Source organism: Dromiciops gliroides, chromosome X, assembly GCF_019393635.1.
Source record: "Dromiciops gliroides isolate mDroGli1 chromosome X, mDroGli1.pri, whole genome shotgun sequence".
NCBI lineage: Eukaryota > Metazoa > Chordata > Mammalia > Microbiotheria > Microbiotheriidae > Dromiciops > Dromiciops gliroides.
The window spans coordinates 3,923,605-3,940,940 of NC_057867.1; the positions used below are offsets into that span (position 1 = coordinate 3,923,605).

The 17,336-nt window shown below is 46.7% G+C and overlaps 1 protein-coding gene across 1 annotated transcript in view; it reads right to left on the minus strand.

The window, feature by feature from the left end:
* CITED1 (Cbp/p300 interacting transactivator with Glu/Asp rich carboxy-terminal domain 1) overlaps positions 1-17,336 on the minus strand; it is a 151,846-nt gene that overhangs the window by 27,274 nt on the left and 107,236 nt on the right. The window contains exon 4 of the mRNA XM_043974180.1: positions 12,202-12,246. Coding sequence (XP_043830115.1) covers positions 12,202-12,246 — 45 coding nt within the window. The remainder of the gene's footprint in view (positions 1-12,201; positions 12,247-17,336) is intronic.

Sequence of the window (17,336 nt, forward strand, 5' to 3'; positions counted from 1 at the left end):
GAAACTCGACTTGAAAAGGCCTCTGGATTTTGTTTGTACTTGAATCTTTCCAGGAGCTAAGATTTCACTGGCTTGGGGGCTGTGGTCTGCTTGGAGGGAGCACCCACACCCATCAAATCATAGCTTTGGGAAGGATTCAGGGAAGCATCACAGCCAGAGGCATTTAAAAGTTTATGAAGCGCTTTGGCCAAGGGAACCCTCCAAAGTAGCATGTGCAAATTTTTATCCCCATTTTATGTGCTGGTCCAGCTCTGACCAGGTTAATCCCCTGCTTCCAGGAGCCTTGAATGGTACCCCAATTTACACACTATCAAGTCCTAAATTCCCAGCCTGGCATTCAAGGCCTTTCCTTACCTAACCCAAACTTACCATTTCAGCCTAGCTTTTGATTCCTCTTTATAGACCATGGGCTCTAGCCACGCTGGACCATTGGATGAGCTTGCCAAGGGCTTTGCTGCTGCTACTCATCTTTCTTCCCACATTTCCCACTGCCTACAACGCTCTCCTCTCCATCTGGATAAGTTACAATCTGAGCCATCATTCAAAGCCCAGCTGCCTAAAAGACCACCTTCTTTCCCCCTTTCCCAATCAGAGCTCTTGCTTTGTGTCTCACCTGGGGCATTTAAGACATTTGGTATTGAATTATCATAGTTTATACTTGTGTGTTTAGGGTCCTATGGCCAGAAGAGGTGGGTGGGGGGGAAGAGAGACAGAGAAAGAGAGTAGCACACACCTGGAATCCAGCTCTTTCCACCACATGCAATTTTGTCATCTCCCCTCCCCCCAGTAGATGAGAAACTCTTTGTGGGCAAAGAGTGTTTTCCTCCGCTGGGTACTCCCTGCTCCCCTTTTCCCAGTGCTTAACACTGGGTCCTCACACAGAGAGGGCTTCAATCAATTCACTGAATTGAGTTCAGCTGAACGAAGGCAATTCGGCTCAGCAACAGGAGGGAATGACACCAACACATGAGGGTTCTCATGGCAAGGGAGGAAGCACCCAGTATTCCTCAGCTCTCTCAAACTCCTTTAGGAACCAACGAACAAAAACCAACAATTCCCACTAACAGTTGCTATTGATCTGTGTTGGGGACATGTGTGATGGCAAAATGCGTGATGGAAGTGAGGTCCAGAGGTTCCCTGTTCCACCCATAGCTTTCTTTTGGCTCGCACTCTCTCTCTCTGCCTCTGTGTCTCTCTATCTCTGCCTCTGCCTCTTTGTCTCTGGGTTTCTGTCTCTATGTCTCTCTCTCTCTCTCTCTCTGCCTCTGTGTCTCTGTCTCTGTCTCTCTCTATCTCTGCCTCTTTGTCTCTGGGTTTCTGTCTCTATGTCTCTCTCTCTCTCTCTCTGCCTCTGTGTCTCTCTATCTCTGCCTCTGCCTCTTTGTCTCTGGGTTTCTGTCTCTATGTCTCTGTCTCTCTCTCTGCCTCTGTGTCTCTGTCTCTCTCTCTGCCTCTGTGTCTCTCTATCTCTGCCTCTGCCTCTTTGTCTCTGGGTTTCTGTCTCTATGTCTCTCTCTCTCTGCCTCTGTGTCTCTCTCTGTGTCTCTGTCTGTCTCTCTGCGTCTCTGTCTCTGTCTCTCTCTATCTCTGCCTCTTTGTCTCTGGGTTTCTGTCTCTGTCTCTCTCCCTCTCTCTGCCTCTGTGTCTCTCTCTGTGTCTCTGTCTCTCTCTCTGCCTCTGCATCTTTGTCTCTGGGTTTCTGTCTCTATGTCTCTCTCTCTCTGCCTCTGTGTCTCTGTCTCTCTCTCAAGGCAGCAGTAAGTAGCAGCTGTCTGAAAGCTTGGAGGCTCATTTCCAGAGAAGGGACAGTGACTTTCCCAAGGTCACCCAGTTAGCTGACGGTGGAGCTAAAGCTCCCACTCCAATCCAGTGTGCCACCACCCAAGTCCACTGAGAACATTCCAAAGGCCATTGGTATGTTGGAGCTGGTGTACCTACAGCTAGATGATTCCTGGATAATTCAATGGAAATTTGCTAATGCATTCAACTGCAAGTGAATATTCCAGCCCGCTTCTTTCCATTCCTTCCCTCCTCTGAAGTCAGATGTCTCTCAGAGTTCACAACACCTAATCTCCCCCTGGATCATCTGCTATTCTCCAGTCCTGCCTTGTTTGTATGCCTCAGTTTCCCCATGGAGACTAAAGTTCTTGAGGGCAGGGATTCGGCCCCTCTCACAGCACCTACAAGTCTGGACACACAGTAGGAGCTCAAAGACTGACAAGTTATTACTGACAATAGCTACCAAGAAAGAAAAACGAGCTCTAGTGTGTTTGCAGCCCACAGTTGGAACCTCCTACCATGTTTCCCCACATCCTGACTCTTGACTTCACTCTATCCAAATGACTGCAAGAATAATCTTTTGTAGGTACAAACTGACCATGTCACTCCTACGCTGCAAAGTCGTCAGTGGCTCCTTTTGGCTTTCCGTGAGCTGCCCATCTCAACCCTCCTTCCAGGCTCATCTCCTATCATGTCCCTCCTTGCTCCCTATTTTCTGTCTCCCCACCTCCATACCTTTGCTCACACCGTCCCCTATGCCTGGAATGTTCTCCACCTCGCCCCTGCCCTTTCTGATTTCCTATCTCAACACACAACTCAAATGCTACTTCTTCCATAGCACCATCCCTGGTCCCCCAGCTGGTAAGCAACTTCTCGACTTGTCCCCTTAGACCTTTGGAGTCAGAAGATCTGGGTTCAAATCATGGCCCTACTAATTACACTCTGTGTGACTTGGGGCAAGTTACAAGGCCCTCCCTGGGCCTGAGGTCCCTTCTTCTTTTTTGGGGGTGGGGTGGGGCAATAAGGGTTAAATGACTTGCCCAGGGTCACACAGCTAGTAAGTGTCTGAGGCCAGATTTGAACTCAGGTCCTCCTGAATCCAAGGCCAGTGCTCTATCCACTGTGCCACCTAGCTTCCCCCGAGGTTCCTTCTTGCTCTACATCTATGATTCTAGACATCTCAAAGGGACAGGGATAGGACCTGTGATTTCATTGGTTTAAGGATCTCCCAGGTGTGGGAACTCTCTCTACCAATGCAGACTGGCATTTTTCTACAACTTCTGGTCCTGGAGACTTAATGAGGGCATTGAGAAGTGAAGTGATTTGTCAGGATGTGTTGGAGGAGGCACCTGAACCCAGATCTTCCTGGTTCCAAGGTGGATCCTCAGCCAATGCACCACCCCATGCTGCCTCCCAGTTTCTACAATAGGTTCACGTCAGGTTGACTAATAGAAAGAATATTCTTTGAAGGAAACCAGCAGACTGTAAGCTCCTTGAGGGCAGAGACCGTTCTGATCTTGTCTCTGTATCTCCAGTGCTTGGCACACCATAGGTGTCTAATGGGATCATTTATTTAGAGCTTAATATGTAGACAAATCAATGCTACCCATGTGATCATGGGTCCAAAGACAAGGCTTCTACAACTTCATCAGAAGCATTAATGTGCACCTATATGGGAAGAGTCAGTGGATGGAACCTCGTGGTTGGTGCCCCCAAATAAATCTCCTTGCTATTGATAGTCTTGACAAAAAGTGCATCCTTTATGTCTTCTAATAATTGCAGCCAACATTTCAGGCTCATCTTAGGGTTACAAGGTCCTTTCATGTACATGATTTCATTCAATTCTTTTTTAAAGTTGTTTTTAGGGAGTTTTATAACACCCCACCTATGAGGTAGGCAGTGCATGTACTTAGGAAAGGGGAAGGAACAAGCATTTATGTGCCTACTGTGTGCTGGACACTGTGCTAAGTGCTTTACAGATATGATCTCATTTGATACTACAGTATTGTCCCCTTTTTACCAGTGAGGGAAGAGAGGTTCAGAGAAATGGCCATAGAAGACTCAAACCTAGAGCTTCTGAGTTGATAGCTAGTGATCCTTCTACTACAGCATGTGTTAGGAACCTTTTGTGGAGTCCACACATCATTTCAGTGGGAAGACCAAAGATGCCTCTAGTTCAAGCTCCTCCCTCTCACAGCTTCCCTGGTGAGTAGTCATGTAGCCTCTCCCTGGGACCTTCAGTGAGGAGGGAGCTCATCATGCATCACCATGGGGGCAATTGAGTTTTTCTTCGTCTTGAACTGAAATCTGCTTCCCATGCCTTCTCATGCCTATTACTCCTAGTTTTAAATACTTTAAACCCTTGGGACCAAGCAGAAGTAGCTTAATCTGCCTTTCCTCTAATGGGGGACTAGGGCAGCTAGGTGGCATAGCGGACAGCACACCAGGCCTAGAGTCAAGAAAACCTGAGTTCAAATTCAGCCTTAGTCATATCCTAGCTGTGTGACCCTGGGCAAGTCAGTGACTGAATGTCTATCTGCTTCATTTTCTTCATCTGAAAAATGAGAATCAAATGAGGTAGTAGTAGTAGTAGTAATAATAATAATAATAATAATAATAATAATAATAATAATAATGTGATTAGCACAGAGCCCGGCACATAGTAGGTGCTCTATATATGTTAGCAGCTGCTATTATTATTATTATTAGTCCTTCAACTACCTGGAGAGCTCTAGTTCTTTTTATTAATTAATTGTATTCTCTGCATTCATGTATATAGATAGACATTTGAGACCAAAAGGAACCTTTTAGAATGACAGAACTTAAGAGTTGGAAGTAACCACTGAAATCAGTCCAGCTGTTAGTCCAGTACAATATCTCCAGCAAGTGGTCATCTAGTTATAGAGTGAAGCCCCACCAGTGATGGAGAGCTCTCCCATTTCCCAACCCTGAACACTGACTCTGCCGGACTGACCCAAGACATGAGAGTGGGAATGTGGAACACCCCCTAAAACTCTTCTCCTAGCTCTTATGGGGGGGGTGGCCAGGGAAGAGGGGGAAGGAGCAAGTCCATCCCTTGGGAACTCCATGAAGAGTCAGCCCAGCACCTCTGGAGATGGGGCCCGGAAGCCTGCCTCTGGATGAGGCTCTTCTTTGCTTGGTGGATCTTGTTTCACTTGATGTGCATGTATTAAATAACGACATTAAAGTTGTAAAAATGACAAGAGAAACAAGAGCCCCCTCCCCTGCCCCACCCCCTCTCGCAGGCTGGTTCCTTCTTTCTTGCGGTGTCACTGTGGGCTGGCCATTCCTCCTTCGGAGGGCTTCAAAGCCCATTATTTAGGTCTCAATGATTGTTTTTCTGGCCCCGCAGAAAATCAATTCATTTTCTTTTCTCTTATTCAGGTCCTCAATTATGCTCTGCAGGCACATTTAATCACTCTGATGTTTGCATTCTGTGGCACTTCAGCTCCACTCCTGCCAATTGGCAGGCAGAGCCAAGCTGCCTGGCACAATAGCTTCAAAATTCTAACTCAATTAAGGAATCTTTATGGAATTTCCCTCCAAAATAGACTCAGGGATGTAAAGACTCAGGAGCTGAAGATGTGCTTCACTTTTCTCTCCAAAGTATCAGACACATAGTGGGTGGAAATGGAAAGAGCTCGTGAGGCTGGGGGGTGAGAGGCCTGGTTCCATCCTCCAGGGATCCCTCCCTGAGGATCAGGAGGTAGATAGTGGTACTGTAAAGCACCCAATCAACTTTCCAGGATGGCTGTCCTGTATCTATATGAGATGCCTCATCACCATCCCGGGGTTGTAGAGGGGTCCTTGGGCTTGGTGGGGTCAGGCTCAACCAACTATGGCAGAACAACCCCAACAGGAGAGAAGAGGGAGGCTGCCGTGCACTCACCTAGGGGTTTGCTCACACTCATCTGGGCCGTGTTGAAGGATCTTCACCTCTGCTAGAGAACCCTGCATGAGACCCTCTGAGCTGCCGCTACCATTACATAAGGCCCCGGACAGAGAGACCGAGAGCCAGCCAAGAGGCAAGCCCAAGTAGATTGGGTCTCACCAGAGGTGTGAGGGGCTAAGAGAAAAAGGAAGACCTGAGAAGTGGCTGGAATCTGGGGTTCTCCCAGAGAACAGTTCAGTCCAACTACTATATTGAGGGTGGGGGGTGGTCTCTCAGAAGTCCTTGGAGTCAGAGCTCCTGCAGCAAATCGGTCAAATTGAAGCAGCAGGGAGAGTTGGGATCTTGAGCCAAAGGGAATGAAGGATTTTAGTTTCTGCAGGTACTGGGAATGGGAGGGGGGGAATGTTCCAGTGCCCTGCCGAGATTGAGCTACGTGTGTGCTTCTTCTAGTGCTAATTAACAACTCCATGTGTACAAAATGTAGGTTGGTCTCCTTGCTAGAGGAAAAAGGGAAAGGGCTGGCAGCCTTTACAATAGCCCGGATTTAAATTGAAAATGAAGGAGGGAGGTGAGGGGAGAGAAAACTGCCCACATACAACTGCTAAGCCAGACACCACAGAGAGCACAATCATGGGTATTTCTATAGGGCTTTACAACGGGCAAAGCACTTTACATACATTATGTCGCTTGAGGTCTCAGAAGAGGAACATTCATCATCTTTATGCACATTTGCTGAGCATGGGGAATAAATAAAGAGACTGCTGGGACCCTGTCATGGGACGAGAACCTCACTCACTCAAAAGGCAAAGTGAAGTGGGCTGGTCTGTCGAGTGTAGACAGGGCAGCCTCACGAGGAGCAATCACAAATCCCTATGCAGACAGATACTTGCCAGATGGGGGACCCTGGGCAAGGAATTTCTTCTCTCTGAAGCCTCAGTTTCTGCATCTGTAAAATGGGAATAACATTAGCACCCATCTCACCCAGGGAAAAGTGCTTCATAAAACTGTCAGCTATTCATTAAAGCAGCAGCGGCAGCAGCGGCAGCAGCAGCAGCAGCAGCAAGAGATACTGTGGGGAGAGTGTATTATGGGAGGCTCATAGTACACTCTGAGCTCGAAGAAAAGCTCACAAAGCCAGAAGGAAGCAGGGGACACTAGTGATGGGGGCCTTCAATTAGCCAACCATCTGCTAGAGCTCTAACTGTCCAAAGTTGGAAGAAGCAACAAGTGGTTTTTATGAATCTCATTCTAGTCGATAATACAAATGGGCTGCCGGAACAGAAATGATAGGAGCCCTGGGGACCAAGGCCAGTTTGAGGTGGAGCCTTGGCTCTTAAGAGAACAGATGCCCAAAAGTTCAGAGAAAAGCTCAGCAAGCAATAAATTGGTGAGTATTTAGGAAATACTCACTATATGCAGACACTGGGCTAAGCACTTGAGGAGATACCAACATAAAGTTAAAAAATACTTCTTGCCCTCAAAGAGGGCACAAAAGTCCTTGCTACTGTCCAATGGCTCAACATCCAAAAGGAAGGAAGATAACATTGAAGAAGGCCTGAGCACTTGCTTTGTGATTGCCCCTAAGGACTATGGGGCCTTTATTTCCATCAGACTTACAGCAGAAACCTTCCCTAGGTGTTGTCTCTCCCATTAGAAAGGGAGCTCATTGGAACATCTCACTTTTCTATCTGTATCCCTGGGGCTTAGCACAGAGCTTGGCACTTAGTGAGCACTTAATAAACGATTCATTAATTCATTCATTCATTTGTTCAAGGAGCTCACATTCTAACTGGGGAGATGAGAAAGATCCCATGATTTTTTATGGGGTAAGTTCACTGGAGGGGGACAGGAAGAACACTTTTTTTTAAATGACCAAACCAAGAATAATTCCAATGATGATGAAAATGGGAATGGTTCAGTAGATAGATGTGGCTGCATAGGGATCTCACTGAGCAATTTTATATCTTTAAAAGAACTACTGAAGACAGAAGCAAGGGCAGGGGCCTGAGGGTCAACACAAAAGAGTTGCACCTTGGGGGAAGAGAAAGTACTAGGAAGGTTAATGAGCTGAGGGTGTGTTGTTTCCCTTGGTCTCTGGGTAGGGCTGGGTTTGAGACTTGTCTTGGACTATGGCACAAAAGTTTCCATGGTAATGGATGACTCTGCCTTGGGAGTGAGTTCTTGGAATCATAGAATCTGAAAATGACAGAGACCTTGAAGGTCACATTTAGTCCAATCCCCCAAAGTGTGAATCCCCTAAAAAAAATGAGTGTTCATCCTGGAAGACCTCCAGGGACAGACAGTTTAACTGCATTTTAGGATATCAGAAATGAAGGGGAAGGTTCTACTTATATTAAGTTGTGTTGACATATATATACATACACACACATGCACATACATATATGTATATATATGTGTATATATGTATATCTCTTTATATTAGGATATAGATATAGATATAAATAAAAATTTTTTATATTAAGTTAAAAATCTGCCCAGCCCATTGAAGTTTCCACCTATTGTTCCCCTGCCTCCTGAGGTTTCAAGAGAAGGTTGCATCTTTGGTTCAGATAGCAACATCTCAAATTGTATCCCTGCTGAGTTTTGCCTTTACTTCGTTCAATGTATATTTTGTGGTTCGGAGTTCCCTTATCAGCCTGGCTGTCTTCTTCTGGACAAGTTCCAGTTTTTCAATATGACACTAGAGAGCTCCCCAAACAGATTCCCATCTCTGCTTGGAAGAATTACCAATGGTAGCTTCCAAATGTGTAGCAATGGGTCGACCTTGTAGCAGGCACTGAATCAATGACAATGGAAAGGCTGATCAATTCAGTGCCCAAGAACAAGTACGGGTGCATGCATGAGTATGTATGAGTGTGCAGGTGTGTTTACATGTGTGTGCATTTGTGTGTATGCATGTGAATATTTTGAATGTCTGCATGTGTATGAGTGTGTATGTGTGTGCTTGATAGTGTGTGTATGCATGCATGTTTGAGAGTGGGTATATGTGTGCAACTATGCATGTGTCTGTGAGTGCATATGTGTGTGTATATGTGTGTATGTGTGAACGTGCATGCATGTGTGTATGTGTGAGCGTGCATGCATGTGTGTATGAGTGAGCGTGCATGCATGTGTGTATGAATGTGCATAGCTATGTGTGCATGTGTGTATGTGTGAGCGTGCATGCATGTGTGTATGAATGTGCATAGCTATGTGTGCATGTGTGTGTCAGATGGGGATTTTTGTGAAGGGTGAGCTCAGAGTAGACAGAAGACTATGTGTTTGATTTAGCAATTAGTGATTGAAGTAAAAGCTCTTAAGTGTGTGAGTAAATGGGACTATGGGGGTGACTCAGAAAGTGGGCAAAGCCAGAGTCTCAGCAGTGTTCAAGGGGGCTCAGAAAGAGCCCTTTCTCAGATCCCATTCAGGTGCCTTCTGGGGCTGGTCCTGCCCTCTATGTTACTCTCCCCACTTTTCCCTTCAGCAAGAGAGACAGATTTGTCCTTGCTTTCAAGCTCCTCACAAAGTGGCAGGGGCTGCTTTGGGAAAGGCAGAGGCCGGGCCAAGCCGTCTGGTTGGGAATGTTGTCGAGGGATTCCTGTTTGGGTACAGGCGGCACAATTGGCCCTCTATGGTCTCTCCCAGCGGGGTTTGCCATGTTGAGTTCAATAATTCCTGTCCCCCCCACCCCATTCCATTGGACTTAAAGAGGCTAAGGTGTGGAGGGGAAAGAGGAGTAAATCCAGTTTCAGACAACTGTGCTCTTTCATCTAGTTTCAGTAAACAGGGAACCAGTGCTTAATTAAGCATAAAGAGACTTCCAAGGGTCCTTCAGAAGTTCTTGGACTGTACTAAATAATACCCTCACCCTCCAGGGGTGATCACGGCTGGGGACGGGGGTGGGAGAATTATGCCTAGAAAGACAACTTTTATTTTTTCCTCAGAAAGGAGAGAAAGGGCTCCCCCCTCCCCCAGATTGTCCCCTTGAGGGGATAGGGCTGGAGAGCTATGGAGGAAGGAGCGTGAGGACCCGGACCTCACACTCAGCAAATTGGCCAAGATGATAAAAGAGAGGAATAGGCAATATCAGGAGGGTTTGGGGCATAATTGGTGCCTTGAGACAATTTGGAAAAATACTCAGAAAGTGGTGAAAATTTCTAGCCTCTGACCCAGAGATTCCACTTTGGGGCATAAACTCCAAGAAGGTCAATGAGAGAAAGAACCCCCCCACACCATGTAGCAAAAGATGGGGTGTCCCAAAAGGCCTTCAGAAACCCTACATTGCTAACACCATTTTGACTTGTTACAAAGAACTGGAACCCAAGTAGATGCTCATTGGCTCAATACATGATGTAACAGAAGATTACTGGCCTATAAGAAATGAGGAACATGATGAAGGCAGAGAAGCCAGCATTCTTCATTCCCAGGGCTCTAGCTCTCTGTGTTCTCTGCTACCTGTCTTAAGGCCTACATTATTGAGCATTTACTCATGGGCCACGTTGGCTTGCTCACTCATGGTTTCATGTGTGATCTTCTTGTCCCTCCCTGGGGATTTGGTAGGGGGCCAAATCTTCATCTTCTCTTGTAGCTCCCACCATGACTAGCAATTTTTTATTTGGATGGGAACTCTAAAGTTCATCTAACTGGAACTCCCTAATTTGACAGAGAAAGACACCAAGGCTCAGAGAGGGCCAGGCCCTAGCCTGCCCAAGGTCACCACCTATTGAGTGCTCAGATCTTCTGATGCCTCACCCACTACATCTGGGCTAATGGGTCTTGCAGAGGTCCAGGATCTCTGAGGAGAATGCTCCGGTCTTCTGCCATGTTTTCAGGACTGAGTGTCCCTTCCAACTCGAAAAATCCCTGATTCTCCAGTATGTCTATAATGGAAATGCCAGAAAACCAAGACAAATGGAGAAAGCAGGTTGTTGGTTCTTTCATTTTCTTTCAGGATACAAGAGGGAGAAGAGTGCCTGAGCAGTGGGGCAGCCCCCTGAGGAACCAAACAGGAGGAAGGAAGGGGCTTGGGAGGCAAGTTGGGGTAATTCTTTCAGGTGCCTTTGAAGCCAATATGAATGAATGGGTGAGGAGTAAGCCAAGGAAAAGAGGAAGGATGGAGGTGGGCGGGAGGTGGGAGCTGGGGGGCAGCGATGGAGGAAGCAACGGGAGCCATCTACAGAATCCACGAAAACAGAGTCAGGATTGCTTCAGCTCTCTTGCCCCATGGTCATCTGAGACTCCCTGTAGCCTGAGCCCATCAGCTTGGCCTTGGCACCAACACAGTGCCCTTAAAGCTTATTAGGAAAGGAGAGAAACAGAGGGAGGGAACAGAATCACACCAGACTGGAAGTATTACAACAGCTTCTTGGGACTAAAACCAAATCTGCCTTGGGCATGTCCAGACTTGACTGACTGATAGTCTCAGGAAGAATCTCAGTCCCAGCTCCCCAAAGCTGGTCCTAGCTGAATCTGTTTCATTGGAAGCTCACAGGGGGATGTTGTTGCTGCTGGTGCTGGAGCAGAAAGGTGAGTGAGTTCCCTCCACTGTTTCCCAGCCTTCACCTGGGCCCTGTCGGGCTGATGTGGGAGAACATGGGGCAGGCAGGGGCGGCAAAGCCTTGTTTCTGTTCCTAGAGCCAAGACCGTGGTCACTGGTTTCTGTTGTACTCCAGCTCTGGGAGGGGGGCAATCATGGAAGCCTTGCAAGGCCTGTTAGGGAGAGGGTTAGCTAGTAAGCAGCACAGCCGGGATCTGGTTCAATTTGCTTCCAGCTTCCCCTTTACTACTTCTCTTCTGTTCTGAGAGACCTTGGTTTGTTTTTTAAATCTCCTGTTAGGATGCTTCTGTGGCATTTAAAAGGAATGGCCCATGTGCACCCACGTCTCTACCTGGGCCCATGGACTTGCATGCAGATGTGATGATCAAGACTGATTTTTTTCCTCTTTCTGCTGTCTGGCTATGTGAGGGACTACTAAGCTGGAGGGGAGGGAGTCAGCCTGAGTCTGGGTCTGAAAGGTGTACATGATGGCATGGTAATGAAGGTGGGAGGTCCAAAGCAGTGGGGACCAGGCACTGCCCCATGGGAGTTGGACCAGCTGATGCCTAAGGTGCTTGCCAATGCTGACCAGGAAGCAGCCATGAGCTGCAGGGTCAAGAAGGAGGAAGAGTCCAGTTCAGATCAGGAAGCCAGGATTTCAGGGCCAGTGACTTGTTGGCTTGGCATATTTGGAGTGGCAAAAGAAGAATGGGAGGAATAGAGCAGACTCCTGGTCTTACTGGAGAGAATGCTATTAACACAGTTAATAAATGGTCAACATTTAAAGCTCCCCACCCCCCACCCCCCGCCGCCCCTGCCACACACAAACCGGCCTCCCAACAAACAGTTCTTTGCACATGGATGTGGCCTCCCTTTTCAGGTTAAGCTCTTCCCCAAAGCCAGAGAGGAGTAAAGTGTGAGAGCCGCTATGTTCTCTGTTATTTTCTGGGAAGGGGTCAGGAATATCACTTACCGGGATTAGCCACATGGTCACTCTGGACAGGATTACAGCAAAGTTCTGCAAATAATTGAAATCCTCAAATGAATATTAAGGGACAACCCCAACCTTGAGTCCAGCGGAAAATAGGCACCCAGAGAAGGAGCTGAGGAGTTTCTGGCCTTTCCCCAGTGCCCTGTGGAGTGCCTGAGCCACAGGTAGGAAACCTGCCTTCATCTGAAGTCTTTTTCATTCTCATCCCTCTCCACCTGCTTGCACTTATGGAGCCCTGGGCCCTCCTGATGACAAACAGACTCCCTGACTATCATTCCTGCCATTGGTTGCACTTGCATTCACACCCCAGCCCCTAACTCACTGATCCTGGAAGACTCCTTGTTCCCCATTGCCACTTCCAGGTGCTCCCTCTCCCACCATCACCTAGTAAACTCTCCTCTTCTGAAGTTCATTTGCGCCCATGTTGACCACCCAATGGAAATTCTGAGAGCTATCTCCAAGACAATCTCCTTCCTTTCTTAAAATAGTTCAGGGCCTGGCTCACAGTTTCTCTCCTCCAAAATTCCTGTGCTCATACTAGAGGACTTCAACACATATAATGATACTCTCTCCCACACCCTGCAGCTTGCTAATTTCCCACAATCCACTCCTCTATGTCACCTCAGCTACACATAGAGATGGTCAGTATTACCCAGAAAAGAGCCGCTTCCCTGTTTGCGAACTCTGAAATGCCCCTTTCTGGTCACAATCTGTTGTCATTCCTCCTCTCTCTCTGCCTTGCATTCCCCACCCCTGCTCTTCATCCTCACCATGACCTCCAACCCCTGCACCCCTCAATTCTTTCCTAGGGCAGCATCTTCAATGAATACACTCTTCCCCCTTCCCTATCTTGATGCTTTGGTGAACCAGTTCAATTCTACACTGTCTTCTCTTGAGTCTCTCACACTTTGTCCCATTGAAGATCCTGCCCTGACAAGCCCTAGTCTTGGATTACTCCCACCACTGCTTACCCTCACTCCTATTCACATGTTGCTTATCATAGCTAGAAACAATAAGATTTCTGTCACATAGTCTCACCTGGGTCTTCACTGGGGTAGGGGAATCCTTCCACACTGCCCTCATCCATTCAGTATCAGAATTATTTCTGCAGATAAGACATTAATGCAGTGGGTACCACATAAGGGCCCAATGGAGAACACCCCTAGAATGTCCAATGTGTGTCCTTCCAGGATTTGGTCCAAATGAAGTCTTTAAGGAGCTCATGTAGAGAAGAAGAAACTGGCACAGAATGAAAGGGGGAGAAATTTGTCCCAAATCACACAAGGACTAAGTAGCTGAATCAGGATTGGAACCCGGATCCTCTAATTCCACTTGACCATAAAGGAGGGACCACAGGACTTAGAACTGGAAGGGAGGAACCTTAGGGATACCTAGTCCAGTCCCCTCCATTTTGGACCTGAGGAGAAAGTAACTTGTCCAGGGCCCCAGAGATCATGAGGAACAGAGTTGGAATTTGAACCCCAGTCTTGTGACTCCCAATGCAACGCCTTTCACACAATGCCACACTGCCTCTCTGAGGTCTTTGAATAGGAATTGGTGTTTGTTAACTCATTTCTAAGGGAAAAACAAATCTCTCTCTGCTGCATTTGAACAGAAATGGTATTTGTCCGTTCTCTCTGGAGAGAGGGCATTATGTGCTCTCAATAGCAATGCTGTTGGGAGAGAAATAAACTGGGGAAATCTAAATTCTGGAAAAATGGGAGGGAGGGAAGAGAACAAAGCATTTTGAGATTTGTCACCTTTCAAAGAGGCTCTCAAAAACAATCTGCGGGCCCCATTAGCAGCGAGCAATACTGATTAAGAGACTCTTAGGAAGAGTCTGGATGCAGACCAAGGGCCGAGAATGGAAGGGCTTTGTAGAGGCCCTGACTAGAGGATGGCTTTCACAGGTCACTGACAAAGAACTCCACATGCTTAATTGAAACGAAAATGCCCAAGACTGTGCTGCTTGCCCATAATGGATTTCTTTTTGGGTGGAGGGAGGAAGCGGGGAAGAGGTGGTGGGTGGATGGACGGACGGGCAGAAATGATTTGCTGGCTTAGTTCACCAAAGAGGATGAGGGGAAAAAAAGGAACCTCGCAGAATGGCAGAAGAACCTGTAGAATCTCCCCATATTTGCATCTCCCCCTAGGATGTCTCCCCCAGCACAAACTCCCACCCGGGTCCCCTAAAACTGCTGGCTCTTGTCCAAAGGGTCATTTACGAGCAAGACTCTGGAGCAGGAAGCTTCCACCCACTGCACTAAAGCCAGAGCAGTGATGACAAGGAGCTATCCGCCCAGACTCCCCCAAATCCAACTGAGGCTAGATAGAACACATCGCAGGGGGAGTGCCAACAGTTCTGACTCGTTTGTCCAGGTGTGGGAATGCCGAACCAACATTCAGGGCATAATGTTATGATAATAATGTTATAGCATCGATGTGCTATGTTCCCCACACTCTTACCCTTCGAGCCCAACCTTTGTAGAACAAGGGAGATCAGGGTGGATGCGTTCTAAATTCTCTTTGAGTTCCAAGAGCCTTTGTGCCTGAATGAGAGTTGGCCTCAGACTAAAAACAGGGTTAACTGCAGGACTGTAGGTCTCACTTTGGCCTCCTTTGCATCATCCTCTAACCAACTAAGCCAGACAATGGCAACTCTAAGTGACAGCAGCTGCTGGCCTAATAAGACTTGGCCATATAAACCACTTCTCATGCCAGCCAGGTATTTTCTTGTCTTGTTTACAACATTTTACAAAAAGTACCTGGTCTAAGAAAAGGGGGGGAGGGGAGGAGGAAGGCTGTGAGACGCACGAGATTTCATTTGAATCTTCCCCAGTGTAAGGCTAACAAAAGTATTTGCACAAGTAAAAGCAATGCAGCTAGAATAAGAATGGAAGCTGTGAAATGAGGGGAAATATTTTATATTGATCATCTCTGATAAAATTCTGATATCCTAAATATGTAGATAATTGAATATATATACATATTCAATTGTGTATATAGATATACATATCTATACACACATATACACACACACACATATGTATATGGCTAAGAGCCATTCTCTGTGACATAAAGTGGTTAAAGGATATGAATAGTTTTCAAAAGAAGAAATGCAAAAGATTAACCATAAAAAATGCTCAAAATACTACTAATAAATGGGGCAGACTCTGGCAAGTAGGGTACCAGCATCTCAAGGGGCCTTGTACTTTGAAGGACCCTGCTCATCATAGACACAAAAATTATTAAGATAAAAATGAAATGTTTGGGGGCAGCTAGGTGGCACAGTGGATAAAGCACCGGCCCTGGATTCAGGAGGACCTGAGTTCAAATCCAGCCTCAGACACTTGACACTTACTAGCTGTGTGACCCTGGGCAAGTCACTTAACCCCCATTGCCCTGCAAAAAAAGAAATGTTCAGAATAAAACAAAATACTTATTAATGCCCTGAATAATGACGCAAATATGACCTTATTTGTATGGGATATATGGTCTCTGGGTATATCTGAATATACCTAAATGATGTGAGTCAACTGTTCTGGATATGTGGTACAAAGATGCCATGAAGACAGAAGAAGTAGTTCTGGCCTGAAGCAACTGTTGCCATCTCTGTGCTTACTCAGTTCTACTCCCAGCTTTAGGGGCCTGCTATTTTGTGCCAGGACAAGGGGCTGAACCCTGGGTCAGGACCAAGCACTGGGGACAGGGTCATGTGGACTAAGTCAACATGATTTTTCTGGCTGTCTTCTTGGTGTAGGACAGTAATTTATTAGTTGCTAAGTCCTTCTCTCCAAGGGCAGGCTGAGGCAGGTATGTGGATGTAGGACTAGCCAGCTGAAACCCGGGTCCTACTCTGAGTACCTCTTTCCTTCCTACCCCTAAAGGCACGGGCAGGAAGTTTGTTGTTGTTAAGTGACTTGCCCAGAGTCACACAGCTAGTAAGTGTCTGAAGCTGGATTAAACTCAGGTCTTCCTCACTACAAGTCCAGCTTAACTGCACCACATAGAATAGATATCTTACTCACAGTCTTCATAACCTCAGAAATGGTAAATTGGTACTTGGAAACTCACTTTTTGCTCTTTGGTGATGCGGGGTGGGGGAAGAAGTAGTGGACAGAATCTGCCAGGAGGCGAAATTTAGCTCCATGAAGGAGGAGTAGCTTGGCTTGGAGCAGGTCCGCCCCTGGCAAATGCTGGCTGTGTGATTGTGGGCAAGTCGCTTCAACGCTCAGGGCCCTAGATCAGTATTCTAACTCTTTTTCCCCTGTTTATTTATTCTATTATTGGTTTTTTCTTTTTGAAAAACTGGGATAATTAACTCTTTTGTGTCATGAAGTTTACATTTATCATTTCTTGACTTCCAGCTCTGGAAAACCAGGCTTTGAAAAAACCCATTGGGATTCAAATGGAGTTAGCTACTTGACTATGCCTTTAAACCCAATTCACTCTGGCTTTCACTGACTGGCCAATAATAGGTCCCAGCCTATTGCTCATTGTTTGGGTTTTGATGGCTCAGAGTAAGTGTAAATAGAAATTGTTTCTGTTCTCTCAGAAACTCTGAGCATCTTCCCCTCCTAGATCTAGTCCTTTTTTTTTTTTTTTGGTCGGGGCAGTGAGGGTTAAGTGACTTGCCCAGGGTCACACAGCTAGTAAGTGTCAAGTGTCTGAGGCCGGATTTGAACTCAGGTCCTCCTGAATCCAGGGGCAGTGCCTTATCTACTGCGCCACCTAACTGCCCCCGCAGATTGATTCTTTTCCGAAGGCAAACTAGACAATGTTTTGCCACAATTCTTACCTAGCCTTTAATTACTGAATGGGCGTTGGCTCAGACAAACTGAGCCCTGGGAAAGAGCTTAGCTTAAAAAGTCCAAGGTCTTCCACCGCATCCTTGGCCATCTCCAGTTATATTGAGCTATGTCTTGCCACTGGACTCAAATGGCTCTGGAGGAGAGAGTGAGGTTGAGGACTTTGCACAGCCCTGCCTCACTTCAATCCAATTCTTTGGCAAGTCATGACATCACCCTCCTGTGACATCAGTCACTGGTCCTCTGAGAAAGAAGGACGAACAACAACTCTTTTGACAGACCATCCCCATCAGTAAAAAAAAACCAACT